Source organism: Caretta caretta, chromosome 2, assembly GCF_965140235.1.
Source record: "Caretta caretta isolate rCarCar2 chromosome 2, rCarCar1.hap1, whole genome shotgun sequence".
In the NCBI taxonomy this organism is placed as follows: domain Eukaryota; kingdom Metazoa; phylum Chordata; order Testudines; family Cheloniidae; genus Caretta; species Caretta caretta.
Genome location: NC_134207.1, coordinates 105,980,158 through 105,995,605, shown reverse-complemented (window position 1 = coordinate 105,995,605; position 15,448 = coordinate 105,980,158). Strand labels below are relative to the sequence as shown.

General features: G+C 39.7%; 1 protein-coding gene across 4 annotated transcripts in view; it reads left to right on the top strand.

Moving 5' to 3' along the window:
• CARMIL1 (capping protein regulator and myosin 1 linker 1) overlaps nt 1-15,448 on the top strand; it is a 256,037-nt gene that overhangs the window by 155,215 nt on the left and 85,374 nt on the right. For all 4 annotated transcript variants that reach the window (XM_048840027.2, XM_048840028.2, XM_048840029.2 and 1 more), the window contains exons 17-20: nt 1,670-1,739; nt 7,336-7,417; nt 8,233-8,332; nt 8,423-8,477. In XM_048840027.2, the coding sequence (XP_048695984.2) occupies nt 1,670-1,739; nt 7,336-7,417; nt 8,233-8,332; nt 8,423-8,477 (307 nt within the window). The remainder of the gene's footprint in view (nt 1-1,669; nt 1,740-7,335; nt 7,418-8,232; nt 8,333-8,422; nt 8,478-15,448) is intronic.

Here is a 15,448-nt window from a genome sequence, read left to right as displayed (position 1 = left end):
TGATCTCAGCAACTGCCTGGACTCCCAGGATCTGCAGCTTCGGGCAGCCCTGCTATGGTCTTCCTAGGTCTTCCAGGCTACTGGGCTGCCCTGGAGCTGTAGCCTGTGCTAGGCCTTCCATGCTCCCAGCTCCACAGCAGGGTGTCTGGCAACCCTGCTGTGCCGTGGAGCTCCAGCTGGAGCCTAGGCTTTCAGAAGTCTAGGTTCCCCACTCGGCAGCAGAAATCCTGGCAGCACTGCCGTGGAGCTGGGAATCTAGCAGCTTGGAGAGCTCCTGCTCCAGCCAGGACTCTGGGGGCTGGCAGCTCTCTGCTGCAGAGCTGAAGATCCTGGAACATGAACTCTGGCAGTTTTCCAGTGCCCCATTCAGTTTTGCCTATGCATTTCCATTGAAGAGAATGGTTGCACAGGTGTTACTGAGGGCATAATTAGAACACAGTGGGGTTGCACAGGTGTAATGAGGACAACATTTGGCCTACAGTGTCTTTTATTACTGCTGATAATTTATGAGAAGAAAAGAATTAACACTGATTCTAAGATCCTAGGGGGTATTTACAGCACTGGCAGTATGCCATGCCTGCATAGTAGCTTTTGAGGGAGCTTTGACAGAAAATGGAAGCTTTAGGAAGCTGTTGCTGAGCTTACACAGCAGCAATTTCTCCAAGTTCTTAATTCTCTTTTTCGGCTGTTAAAATGAAAATAAATGAATTAATCAATAGAAAAGGACGGAATCTACCGCTCAGATCGAGGGGCAGGTATGATGTGGTTTACATGAAGGATTACCTGGGCTCGAAATAGTGCTTTGAAATTCTCAGCATGGATAAACTGAGAATTGTCTGTATGTTGACATGTGTTTGAAATGCCATACTTCAGGGGGAACAGAATGGGTGAAGTTTATGTAGAAACAGCTGACTAGCAGTTGCTTGTTCAAACTGTGAAAAGGAGTTTGCAGCATTTGTGGCATGTATGTGAATAAGCTGGAGGTCATTTCATTCACATGCTTTTAGGCTGTGACATCACCTGGTCATGATGACAATGGCATCATGCGCTACGGTAATGATACAGCTGAGTGGGGACTCCCAAGGCAATGACGTGCATGCCCTGATGATGGCTATGTTTGTGTGATGAAAGTAATACTGTATAATGCAATGTACCTTCGCCAAGTGAAAATGTAGATTTTCAAGTAATGGATGTTTAACTTTAAAAACTAAATACTATGTTCTAAGGGAAAATACTGTTGATCTGCTCCAAGGTTAATCGCAGCATGATTCTAGTGCACCATACACTTTAAAAAAAATATATATATATATATATATATTTCCTGCAAGTTTTTGGGAAATAGTCTGTGCTGTACTGCCATGATAGCTCTCTAATGTTGTAATCATTAATGTTCTTCTGATGAAAATGCAGGAAATGTGTCTGTGGTGAACACAATTAAACGTTGATACACAATCTGTTTTACTGTGTATTTATTTGCATTACATCCCTTCCGAATTCGCTGCAGGACTCTAACTATAACATAAAGAGTTACACGGTCATTGCCATTTAAGAGTAACATAATTGCTGTGTTTTGTTTTAATATGGCTCTTTGAATTATTGGTGGTGTTACTGCTTGGGTTTTGTTGTGAATTTGGTGTTTTATAATACTTCTAATCTTGATCTTTTTCAGAGCACTCTTATTAGGCTTGGCTTGTAATCCGAACCTGAAAGAGGTGTCTTTAGATCTCAGTAGCTGTGAGGTAAGAATACTGTATCAGAACAAGTTGGAAAGCAGCAATTACTTGGAATTACTCTTTTCCTCAGATACATAGAACCATTTGCTCCTCTTCTGTAGTTAAAAGATATAGAAAAGATAAATTATTTTTATAAAAATGAGCTGATTATATATATATATATATAGTGCCAACCAAATAGGAGTAAAACTATTTGTGGTGGGCTTGGCTGGTAATGCTCATTGCAAAGATTTTTCTAGATGATGCAGAGCACTGCACTGTTAGAGGCATGGCATCCCCTGTAAAATGGAGTTGTAATGTAAAGTGGGCTTTTCTAAACCCCAGGCAACCTGAGCTGAATGGGTAGCAGCAAGCTGCATATCTTGAAGCTCTTACTGCAGTCTGACTCTCTTCTCCCCAATTTCTCTTTGAGCCCTGCACCCCTTCCCAGATTCACTCTCAGATGTTGTAAGAAACTCTGGTTTTCTAGTTCCAGTTGGAACCTCTTGTCAGAGATTATTGAAACATCTCTTTCACTTTAAGAGGCCTGGTTCAGATGTTCTTCGAATTTTTCCACAATAAATAAATAAAGCACCCTTGTTTATAATAATCCGTTGGAAGTTTGAAGCTAGAGTTCACTACTTTGCTTCGGTTCTCTACCCTTTCCACAGGCTGGAGCTTGTTGTGTGCTGAGCACTCTTTTGAGGTACTTGGCATGCTATCTCATAGAACTACTTAGCATTGCTCAGGATAAAGACCCAGTTGCATTCACTAGATGGTTCCTATGAGTGCTGCATAGATAAAAGATCACTGAAGAAGTTGGGGAAAGGAGGAGAATCACTCACTCAGCAACTGTGTGGACTTTGCAAACAAATATGAGAACAAAAGAGTAGTCTGAACTTTAGTCCTCCTAAGCTTAGCAGTGAAAACCCCAGAGGAAAGAGCCCACAGTTTTTTGTAAAGGTGACTTGAATGTCCTAGTGGTGGGGCATCCATAGTGTGATATGTATGGAATGCTGTTTGTATCAATTTCAAACTAAGCTGTATACTGGCATCTCTGGACCAGATGCATAATGTCTTGGTAGCAGGGGTGTAGTTTGGGGGAGGTAGATGGACATTGCCTTCCAAAATGGCAAGCCTCAGGCAGGCATGGAATTTGCTCCCTTCCATCCCCCCATGCAGCCCTGTTGGGCTGACTGGAGCTGCCCCGCCAAATATAGAAGTAAAACTATGCCTGTGCTTGGTAGTCAGTATGAAGAAAGGGAATTAATTAGTGGAGATTTCTTGAGAAAAGAGGATAGGAAAAGTTGAGGCTAGTTGACCTGAAAATAAGTCCTCGTGAGCTGTTCTGGTTTGTGTGTGCTTTCACATGACATACCTATTCACGTTGCATCGTCCCCATCCGTCTGATTTTTGTGAGCAGTCAGAGCACTGAAATGTACAAAAATCCTGCTCTCTGAAGTGCTTCTCGAGAGTAAAGCACGCTGAGAGAGCAGAGGTTCAGCTCGCTACCTGCACCTCCAATAATCATATAAGCCAGAGTTTGGTTTTGGGGGGTCTCCTAAAAGAGAAGTTGGTAGCACTCATTTGGGGAGAACTGGTGGATTTTTTTCAAGATTTAAATAAAAAAGTATGTTTGACATATCTTAAATTCTGGGCCTGTCAAATCTGACTCTTCCCCTCCAAATAGGAGAGAGCTCAACTTGATGAATATAATTGAAGTGCAGAAATCCTTATCCTATGCTATGTTGTTGTCTGATAATTGATCACACAGTAAAGAGTGGGAATTACATTAGGAGTTTCCCTGATGAGAGAAACACAACCTATTTTTGAATGCATTTAGTACTTTGTTTTGATCTATTGTATTCTTTTGAAACCATTTTCTTTTAAAGAGCAGTAGTGTGTAAATTGCAAATAAGATAGCTTTCAAGTCAGGAAGAGGGAGGGAGGGAGGAATGGGGGGGTGTAGTTTCAAAGTCCATTTTTTAAAATATGGAGTCCTGTTTTTTTTGTTTTTTTGTTTTTTTTTAAGAGTAGTTGACTTTCGTGATTGTAAATTACATACATAATTTTGCTGGAGTTCACGGGAAGGAAGACACAAACGTGGCTTTAAGGGCTGGCATTAATGGGGGCAGTTTTTGGAATTAGGCAATTTCTGCAGTCGGTAGAGGAGAAAGCTAAACCACCAGGGCCTGGGGGTGGAGGGAAGCCCCTCAGTTGGGGGCCATGCTATGTTGAACACTGAGCCAAGTCTGATCATGGCATATACCTATCACCTTGTGAGCCCTCTTCCACATCTTGTGCAGAGAGCCTGGCCCCTTTCTCACCGCTGTCTTTCTTAATTAAACTGTCCAAGCATGTACTGGTACTGTGGTTCCTGACCCATGGGAGGACGTATATCCCAGGAGTAATGCCAGAGTCAGGAGAAGATGTTCTCTTCTACCTTTTGGTGACTTAAATAGGCTTCCTGCTTAGCTTAGTTTGAAGGATTGCCTCCCCCAAGACAAAATGTGAACTTAAAACAGCTGTAAAAGAGAAAATCGAGCCAGTCAGTCAACTGACATTTCTCCATAGTCCCTTGCCCTGACTTGTCTCCCCATGACTAAACCGCATCCATCCTCTTGTGCTTTTAAAAAAAAAGTTATGCTTGCAACAATCTCATCCATAATGTAGGGTAGGAAGCACCCTGACAGGAGCTGAGATTGGTTAGATCTCTGACCTGGTTAGACCTCTGACTCGCTCTGGATGAGCAATCAGCGCAGCCTTTGCCCAGCAATAAAGTCTGTGAGCCAGTTTCCCTCCTCTCTCCCAACTCCAGCTCCTGTGAGGGTGTAGCAGTAAGAGGCAGGAAGCCCTGATGCTTCCACCTTTGTCCTTCCTTCTCCCTGCTCATGCAAGGTTGTATCCAGGCTGCAGGGCCGGGGGCCTTAATTCTGCATGGAAAGATAAATTTCTCCTTTCCGCTCTTTCTTTTCTCTTTTTATTTGCTAGCACATCAAATTTCTGGTGTACTAACTCCAATCCAGAGCTTGATTGTTTTATATTGCTAATTTTATTATGAAAACTGCAGTTTTATTTCTACCTGCTCAGCACTGATATATTTCACTCTTTTTCCCTTCTGCTTCACTTAGCTTGGTCACTGTGTAAGTACCCTCCATGCATTACCTTCAGCATATTAACCGTTAAATTAGTAAGCACTTTATTTTCACTCCCCGCATACTGGTACATTATAGCTTCTGCTGTGCTTTCTGCTTTTTAATTGATGAAAAGCTGGTTCTTAATATGTGATGTATTGGTATTTGTTATCTCTGAAGTATGGACACAGGATGTGGGGTTTTATATCCTGTCATGGGTCAAGTTTACAAAGGACTGTAAACCTAATCTTTACTTTTGTACACTCTGTCTTTTGTGGGAGCAAATAATATAATTTTGACTCTCTCTGACTTTTGGGATCAAATGTTTCTTTACCCTTACATTAAGTAGACATCAATATTCTTATATTTGAGTCCCCTAAAAATTGCAAATATAAAATTGTGGATGCAAACTTAAAAGCTGCCCTTGAAAAATTGTTCCTGTGTGTATTTAAAGCATGCACAGAATTCGCATTTAAGCCCTATTTTGGATGTAATTTTGGCGCAGAGAAATTGTACCATACTATTGATTGATACAGAATCCCTTTCGAGATTCTTATAAAGTTTTTTTAATTCAAAAAGAAATTCTCTGAGTACAGAAACTGACAGTGTGTTGAAATGTAGCCAATAAAAAAATGTGCTCAGAGAAATGTTTGTCTAAGTTATACTTTCTTTTTTATGTAACACGAGTTCAAGTCCGAGCAAAGCCAAATTTATAATATGCCACTAAGATGTCCATATTTTTAAAAAGACAAATTAAATAAAGGCCGAGTCCATATAATATGTCAGTTCCACTGGCTTAACAATAATTAATGTGGCAGGTTGTGTAAAAGGGTTGTCTAGTAGCGTGTGAGTCAGTGAGCAAATTCCAAAGTGAAGTGGAATGATTCTGGCACGCATATTGCAAGTGTTACAAATGCTGTTAGTAAATTAGAGATGGACTAAAGCTGCACAAATTTTGATCCAGATTTAGATTTTTAACTCCACCAGTTCCAGGAGGGTTTGGATCCGGGGTTTCTTTCAGTCCATTGAAAAAAGAAGGGCTGTGTACAAAATATCCTTCTTGGTTTAGGCGTATTTTATATTTAAGATTTTAGCTTGGCCCCATCACTGTAATAAAAGTCGAAATTGGGGCATTAAGCTCTTTGTCCACCGATGAGAAATCTACAACCTTTCTTAAAAATTGCTAGAACAGTTAGCTGAAAAATATTGCTACAAAATATTAGTGAAATATTGCTACAAAATATTAGTGAATCTGGATTAGAGCTGGGTTAAAGGACCATTTTTGCTTAGAGAATATTCACAAAAATCTGCCAATTTGGTTCAGGATATTTGGTCAAATCTACAAATGAGGTGAAATGTTGCCCCTTTTTTATGCATAGCAATATAACAGAGACAGTACTTTTCCCCCCGATGGGTGAAATGGCAGTTTTATGCTTATAAATCCTGTCTTTTGGTTTCATGAAAACCAGAAAATAGTTTGGAGTGACAAATATAAAATGTATCATTACTGTCTTTTTTTGTAGTGGTCCTACTCTGGGTGATGTTTATGTAGGGAAGACATGATTGTGTTGCATTAATAAGAAATATGAAAATGTTTTTCCTTCTTGGAAAATGTTACTTTAGTATGCAATTCATAGAAATGGTCAATAGTTTTTAACCTTTTAAAGTCTGTGGTTTTAATAATTTGTATCCCTGCCTTTGAAGCCTTTTCAGAAATTTCACTAAATCTTGAAACTGTATTTTAATATGCTGCAATAATTCAGATTAATAATGCAGTGCTCTAAACCACACAAGTAATCCTTTCTGTCGTAATGTTTTTCCTCATCCCCATTTTGAATAAGGAAAAGCTCATCATCTGATTCTTGCTGTTATGATTTTATTAAAGTGTTATAGCTGTTATAAAGCTTTTTAAAAAGTCATGATTGGTCAAAAAAGGCCAAACCCCTGCTGATCCTTGACTTGTTGCTATTTATCACCAACTCCCTTCTCTCTGCTGCACATAGCACCTTGCTTTGGTGCTTAGAGGTAGTAGAAGGCTCTTACTGTAAAACTTTGTCTGTAGAATTCAAGGATGGAAAGGAATGCATAATATCTTTGGCTTTTACGTTGATGGATATCCATTCTTCCCAATAGGAACATAAAAGCACTTAAACGTTTTTACAATAAGGCAAGCAGCAAAACCCTGAAGTCTCTGCCAGCTTGAGAAGAGTGAAAGGGGGTTTGTCAGTACCACTTAAACGCATCCCTGGTTAAGCTTCTGTCCAATACTTGTTACCAGAAAAGAGAGAGAATTTTACTCTTTTATTATATGCATATCACGAGAGATAAGCATAGAGATTTCTGTGTAGGCTGTAGCATTAATGTCAACAAGTTATAATGTTGTTGCTATTTTTGCTCTATGTGGTATCCTTTATATTTACAAAACTCCTGCTGCTATTTTCTGTTATCAAAATACCTTAATTAGTTGCAGATGTTTTGTCTGTCTCTAGTTGAGATCTGGAGGTGCACAAGTTCTGGAAGGGTGCATAGCAGAAGTACACAATATCACCAGCCTAGACATTTCAGACAATGGTAAGTACATATAAAAGGGGTGAAAGGTAATGCATGCCCTGAAGCTGATTAAGAAATGCTACTTAAATAATTTTATACCATGATGTAATAATGTTTATGTACCATAGGGCTTTGTGTGGGGTTTTTCAATATCACAACAGGTTTTATTAAGAATGGCATCAAAACAAAGTGTGTCCTTGGCTTTGTTTAAGCTTAAGATAGCTGAATCCGAAAGTTATCCAGTGCCTAGTAAGTTTCATCAGCTGAAACATTACCTTTATCAATATGGTAGCCAGATTTCAGCATATTCATTTTCTCACCCAAGAACAGACTGAAATGCAGCCTGTTTTAGCAGGTTGGTTTATTCAAAAGCTTCTTACATTAGCCTCTTTGTATCTGGAGGCTGCAAGAGCACGTTGGTACATATAACTGTTGAGATTGGCAATGTAGCATGTTCCTCTAATTCTCAAAGCCAAGGAACAGAAAAGATCTCCATTGCTTAACAAAGAGAAGAATGTTTGTCCTAGTCTTCCGCTGGAGGAGTGAGGTTTAGGGATTAAATCCTCCTCCTCTTTTTTTGCTGTGTGTGCAGTTGCTGATTAGCGGAGAGCTTTTAAATGGTTTGATCACAAACAATAGAGTTGCCTTGTGGAACAATGGAAAATGAAAGGAGACCAAAAGATTTAAAAATAAAAGAATTTAAAAGAAGTGTTCCAGAGTCATTTAAATTGACATGTTGGTGTAAAGTCACTCAAGTGAATGTGGTTTTGTTGATTCAACCCCGTCTAGCAAATGGAGTGTGTTTTTAATTCTGCATTTAATCTGATTCCTCACAGGCCTAGAATCTGATCTCTCGACACTTGTAATCTGGCTTAGTAAAAATCGATCAATAAGACACTTGGCGTTAGGCAAAAATTTTAACAACATGAAATCCAAGTAAGGTTTTTATTATTTTTTTAAAGACTAGCAAAATTGATAGCGAAAAGCTGCTGATTTTAATTGTCTCTATCACTTTTTGCCCTGCAGAAATCTTACTCCTGTACTTGATAATTTAGTACAGATGATTCAAGATGAGGATTCAGTGAGTACCCTTTACCTTACTATAATAATGCATATTTTATGTAGCATCATCCTTGCCGTTTACCACTGGTTTACTACTGTGAAATTATTTGCTGCCTGTTATTTTGACAACATTATAAAAACATATTTTGTTTGTTCTGATATTTGTTTTGTTAAATAAGAAATTAGCTTTAAATTGTAATTGGGATTACATATAACTAAAGGGGGATCTGTTTTTCACTTAGTGCATGCTCAGAGCTCTCTTTATGCAGTAATAGAAGATGCACATTGGAAGAATAATCTATTCCAAAATGTTTGAAGTTCTTAACCTAGTTTTCTGTAAGTCATACAGTCCTATAGGCACAGATTTTAGACATTTTCATTTCTCAGTAGAAGATTGCAACCCTAGTTTTTTTGGGGGGTGGGGTGAGGAGAGGTATTTCCTCATACTGTTCTTGATTACCACATTTTTTGCTCAATAGCATACAGAATTGCTGCATCCGCCCATCAAAATCTCTTTCACCCAAGAAAAACTGAAGAAAACTAGAAGAAATTAAAGGAACATTTTTCTTTATATATTTATTATTTTCTTCACATTCTCTCAGTACAGTATTTCAGTGGGTAATTTTAATGCATCTTTGCATTGAGTGCTCCATTGGCAGCCTGTCCTACAGTCTTCCTTTCCAACCCTTCCCCAAATTTCAAAAGAACCTTTGTTGGCTGGACTTTGCTCCCCCATTGCCCTATGTGCGTTGTTCCTGGGTTGGCCAGAAGGGATTTCTTAGGGATGCTGACTTCTCTCTGCTCTGCTTTGCTCTGCTCTATATAGGTTTTTGTAGCATGTTTATCACCTTCTTCAGTTCCTTCTCTTCTCTGTCTCCCTCAAATTACAAGTAAGCTCTGCTTTCTCCAGCCTCCAAGAATAACTAACTCTTGACTCCAGCTGCTGGCCCACCTCCTTTATTCCCTTCACCTCCAAGTTCATTGAATCCACAGTCTGTAACCATTATTTCTATTTCCTCTCCTTCTGGACTACTCCAGTCTAACATCTGTCTTCTCCACTCCTTTGAAACTGCTTTTGCCAAGATTTCTAATGACTGATTATTTCCTGGCCAGATCTTAGGACCTCTACTCCATCCTCTCCTTCTTGACCTCTCAGCTGCTCCTCCCACTCCCTCTATTCATACGGGTCAAACAGGGTTCTGTCCGGCCCTCACCATCTCCTGTCTTGATTGTTAGAGCCTTCTCCTCTCTACCTACCCTGGCTCCTGTACTGTACTCTCCATTTCATGCATAATGCAGAGACTAACACTCTTTGGATCCATGTGCTGACTCGCTCTCCTCCTCAGCATCAACTCCAAGTCCTTGTCCTCATTTTTAAGGCTCTGTATAACTGCTTCTCCCCTTCCTACTTACCTGACTTCACCTGAAAGCCATCTTCAGGCTTTCTTCCATGTCCCTCCTGAACTGATACACAACATGCCCTCACCCTCTCTTAAGTCCAGAGCAGTCCCTAGGGTGAGTGGAGGGCCCGGGACAAATCAGCCCCCGCCATAGGTGTGGGAACTACGGGTGCAGGGGTGCTGCAGCATCATCCCTGGGCTCCCGGCATTATGCGTCCAGGGTCTTGGCTGCCACGCCACGCACTCAGGGTCTTGGCTGCCCAAAGCTCAGGGCCCAGAGCAGTCACCCCGATTCACCATACCCAAGGGACAGCGCTGCTTAAGTCACTTCCTGCCTTCAAACACCCTTCTCCAGTGACAAAGGAAGTAAGCCAATTAAGTCATTTATTTAGACATTTGAAAAAATGTCACCTCTTCTTTGTTCTGTGCACTAATCTTCAGTGCAGAACCATGTGATCTTATTTCTGTAATCCTGTGTCTACTCCCCCCAGCCCCCTCCCTACAGTTTTATTATCTCTCTTTGCATCATGTTCGCAATTAGTTTGTAAATTTCTCGGGGCAGGGATCTTGTTATTAATCTGCATTATGAGGTGCCTGGTATATTCATGGGTGCCGAAAAAAACAACAAAACTGTCTTCTAGCATCTGAAGGATCTAGCTCATAAGCCCGAACTCTGTTGTCCTGTGTGTGAACAAGTTGTTTCAGACAGACTCTAAGAATGACTCTCTGTCCATGCTGAGGTACTCCTGAAATGGAGGTATCTTCACTTTCACATGCTTGCCAATATTGTAAAATGATCCTCTCATTTTCAGTTCTTTTGTTTTTCTTAATCATAACTGTTACTTAACTAATGGTTGAAAAAGATTATCTGCTGTTTTGTAGTACCTGATGTTAAGAACACTGGGGGGAGAGTTTATAATCTGAAAGAACCCCCTGCAAAATAATTCTTCAGATATTTATACATACTTTAAACAGAGCTATTGCTATGTTGAAATATAGAGAGCATGTTACTTAGCTGTGTAGTGTTTTAAAGGCTCTGTTGTTTTCATACCATTGATAGAGAAGCAGGATACTAATTGTTGTTTTTTTCCTCCCCTGCTGAATGACTAATGAATGAAATGCTTTAAATGTTTAGTAGTTTGGTATAATGACTGAAGAAATGCAACTAGCCACTCACATTTTTCTACACAATTTTTAAAACAACCAGCAAAATACCAGGTGTTGAAGATGCATGAGAATACAATACCTGAATTGTATTTTTTTTTAAATCTATAAATAGATCTTGTACTGCACAGCCCATAAAAACTTTTATTTCCTCACACTGCAGTAAAGGCTCAGGGGCTGTATAATTATCATACTTTATTCTTTCCCGCTGCAGAAAAATGGATGCTGCACTGCTGGCTAAACATTACTCAAACTGATGGTTGAACCTCCTGTAAGGGGTTGAATGCCCTCAGTTCTGATGTCAGTGGAGGGTGCTCAGCACTTCACAGGAGACTCTCTGCACCTTGCAGGATTGGGTCCTTTGGGTTTTTTTAAAGCATTTGTATTCTTAGATTAAATAAATTGAATTTGATAATTAACCCCCAAGTGTACCTAGCAAGTGTGTGGCAGTACCAAATGTATATGGTCTCTAATTACATTCTTTAGGATAAGAAATGTTTTTCCCCCTATTCCCTCCCTGAATAAGATTAATTTGAAAGATGTTTAATGTAGCAGTTCAACATCCATTTTCTGCAGCAGGAAAGAAGAAAGTGTGTGTTTGATATCAAGCTCCCAATATGCATCTGAAATCATAGGGTGCTGCTGGGGAATAAAAGTTTTTATGGTCTGTGCAGAATTGCATCTATTTATACAGGATTTTTTTAAAAGGAAATATTCAGTTCAGATATTGCATTCTCATGCATATTTAACACCTGGTCTCTTTTTTTTGATTTTGTAGAGTAACGTTTGCTCCTGGTTGAATTTTTGCACTCATGATACCAGATCATTTAAAGCATTTCACTCATTACTCATTCAGTAGGGGCGAGGGAAAGACACAAGAAAACCAGTTAGTAATTCACCTACCTCTCTGTCAATAGTGTGAAAATGAAAGCGTTTAAATGCATCACATGCTGTGAATAACATGCTGTCTATATTTGTAACGTGGCAATACCATATGTATAAAGAGCTGAAGCATTACGTTGCAGGGAATTGTTTCAGACTACAAATTCTCCCGTCAGGGTTTAAATAGAGGTGGACAGGAAACAGTTTTCCCATCCTGTGAGGATTTTGAAAACATTTCCAATCCCAAATTACAGCAAAAACGTTGAAAATTTTCATCAGGCAAAAATGCCCATCCTCCTACCCCCAAATCAGATTGGGTCAATTGTTTTAATTTTTGACCTTTTTTCGAAGTTATAAATTAACTTAAATTTCTAAATAAATGGTTGTTTCAACCTGAAAACCAGAAATTTTTCAGTTCAGATATGTCAAAATGGCATTTTTTTTCAAAAAAAATTTCGAAACAGAAAATTTGTCAAAGCCGACCCTTTCCAGTGAACAGTTTTGTTCACTGACTTGGCATTTTTCAATGTGAGACGTTTTGTAAAAATAGTTCCCAACCTTCTCTAGTTCTGACTGCATAGTCTAAGTAAACATCAGGCTCTTCAGAGCAACTGATGAGCTCCCTAACTAAATGCTGAAAAATTTGAATATGTTGATAATTGTTTAAGAAAACAAAATACCAGAAAGCATAACTGGCCTCTCAACTGGTGAAAATGAAGCTGCCTTAGCTTGAGAGGTGGGCCATTATGAATGGGTTCATTCCTGCAAGCCTCATGGAAATCACTCATTCCCACACAGGGCATCAGTTCGGGTTATGAGCTTCTTTCCTCAGCCAGCAGGAGACACAATTACTTTATGGCACTCGAGTATAGCAGATCGCTCATAATGCAGAAAAAAAAAAACTCTATCATGAGGAGCTAGCTGGCAAACTAATCAACTTCAGACATAAAGCAATGTGTGGGGCTAGCATGACCGTCAGAAGCAGCTGCAGGTGGAGAGACAGGGTAACAGAAATAAAGTGTCACAGTTACTCACTCAAGGCTATTGGCTAGCATGAAGAAATAAAGACATTTTTATATTCGGTGTTTAAATGTCCTGGTTGGCTCACTTCTTGTCACTCTCAGGGGAGGGGATTCAAATGAGAAAGAGATGTTCAGGTGTATCAGCTCAGTTCTATGCATTGAGAGTTGGCAAGGAAGAAAGCGTAGGAATAGTTGTAAAAGTCGACAAGTGGATTATCTGAGCTGGCATCGTTGAGGTGGAAGGAGGGCAGTGTCATTCAAAAAATATTGGATTGAGTTTTGTAGGACTTCGAAAGTAAGGACAAGAAGCTTGAAGTTGATGCTGTGGAGAAGGGGAACTAGGGGAACATCTGAAGAAGGATGACATGGTCTGATCAGTTGGAGATGAGAGTGCTCGTTACTAGGGCCCTACCAAATTCACAGCCATGAAAAACACGTCACAGACCATGAAATCTGGTCTTTTGTGTGCTTTTACCCTATACTATACAGATTTCACGGCGGAGACCAGTGTTTCTCAAATTGGAGGTCCTGACCCAAAAGGGAGTTGCGGGGAGGGTTAAAGGTTATTTTAGGGGGGTCACGGTATTGCCACGCTCACTTCTGTGCTGACTTCCGAGCGGAGCGGCCGGGAGAGCAGCAGCTGTTGGCTGGGCATCCAACTCTGAAGGCAGCGCCCCGCCAGCAGCAGCACAATAACCTTGCAACCCTCCTCCCCAACTCCTTTTTGGGACAGGACCCCTATAATTACAACACCATGAAATTTCAGGAGAAATAGCTGAAATCATGACATTTAAGATTTTAAAAATCCTATGACCATGAAATTGACCAAAATGGACTGTGAATTTGGTAGGGCCCTACTGATTACCTTCCAGGAGACATTCAGCGTTGTGCAGGGTCAGGTCCCAAAATGGTTGTAATGTGTAATAATTTTTCCCCATTCTGAAAAAATATATAATTCAAGCACTAACAGGTCTAATTTATACGTTAAATCACTGGAGTTACAATTACTCTAGCCAGACTAGCAATTCTTTAGTAATCCAAGGATGCTGTGGTGGTATTAATTTCATTTAATGGGAGGTAAATGTCTCTAGGCTTATACTGGGAAAAGTTCAAGTGTGCATTTTTATGTTCACAAAGGTTTTACGTCCTAATTTTAAAATTAAACAAATGCAGCTTACAAGTCCTAAGCAAAGTTTAAAAGGAAAATAACTTTTCAAGACGAGAAAACTGCTGGGCTAATCAATCACTGTTCAGAAATGGTCCATTTTACTGTACAACAAGCTCCACAACAGTCGAATTTTCTCCTTTTAAGAATAATTAAGGTTGTATGTAGTGATGATCCCCTGCATTTTACGTTTCTGTTTTACTTGGTGGCAGTGGGGTAGCTTAAGCAAGTACTGCGGGACTGATTAGTGTGTTCATGTGTCCTGTTTTTCTGCTGTGACTCTGTCTCACAGAAGCACTTAGTACCTCAATTAAACGTGTGCATCCAGTCCCAATACTATTCCAGTGTGAAGTTAATATTTTTCTGACTGCATAAGGGAATAGAACAGGGAAGCACTGACAGCGCTAGGAGAATTAATAATTATTTGATAGCTGTCATTTAAAATAATCAGTGCATTGCTTTGTCAGTGTTAGACTCTTTAGTTATAAACCCACTATGCCTCCAAATCTGTGTACATTCTGTCTTTATAAACATACATCTCAATGCAACATGCTTTTTGGTTATAATTTGTTGTTACTTGTCATACAGTAGTGACAAGGGGCCTGGGCTGTGTAGTGGTAGGTAGTACTGTACAAGCATTTTGGTCTCTAAAAGGGGTATTCACTTTTTGAAGGGTTATAAACTTGGTGACTGTTGAATAAAGGGAAATATTTTAAGTTATCACACATCATCAACTTTGTATTATAGTTCTCAGATGTCTTTAGTAGTTGTGATGCCACAGCAAGGTTAAGGTGATGGAAAAACGTATAATTCATAAACTATTGCATTTGGCTATTTGGGGCCGCGGGGAGAAGACAAAAATGAGTCTGTGTTTGTAGGTATGTTTTTAAAAAGATATTTTTAGTACAAGTCTTTCGAGTCAATATACAGGATCCACAGCATACCAGTGCTCCATAGTGGCCCACAAGAAGCAGTTGCAGTAGTCCATGTTGTTGTTGTTTTTAAAAGTACCTAAATGGAGCATAATCATGCAATGAACAATAATCACAGTGATCTTTCTACTGCGTACAGATGTGGTCCCCTCATCTCAAAAAAGATATACTGGCATTAGAAAAGGTTCAGAAAAGGGCAACTAAAATGATTACAGGTTTGGAACGGGTCCCAGATGAGGAGAGATTAAAGAGGCCAGGACTTTTCAGCTTGGAAAAGAGGAGACTAAGGGGGGATATGATAGAGGTATATAAAATCATGAGTGGTGTGGAGAGAAAAGTTATTTACTTGTTCCCATAATATAAGAACTAGGGGCCACCAAATGAAATTAATGGGCAGCAGGTTTAAAACAAATAAAAGGAAGTTC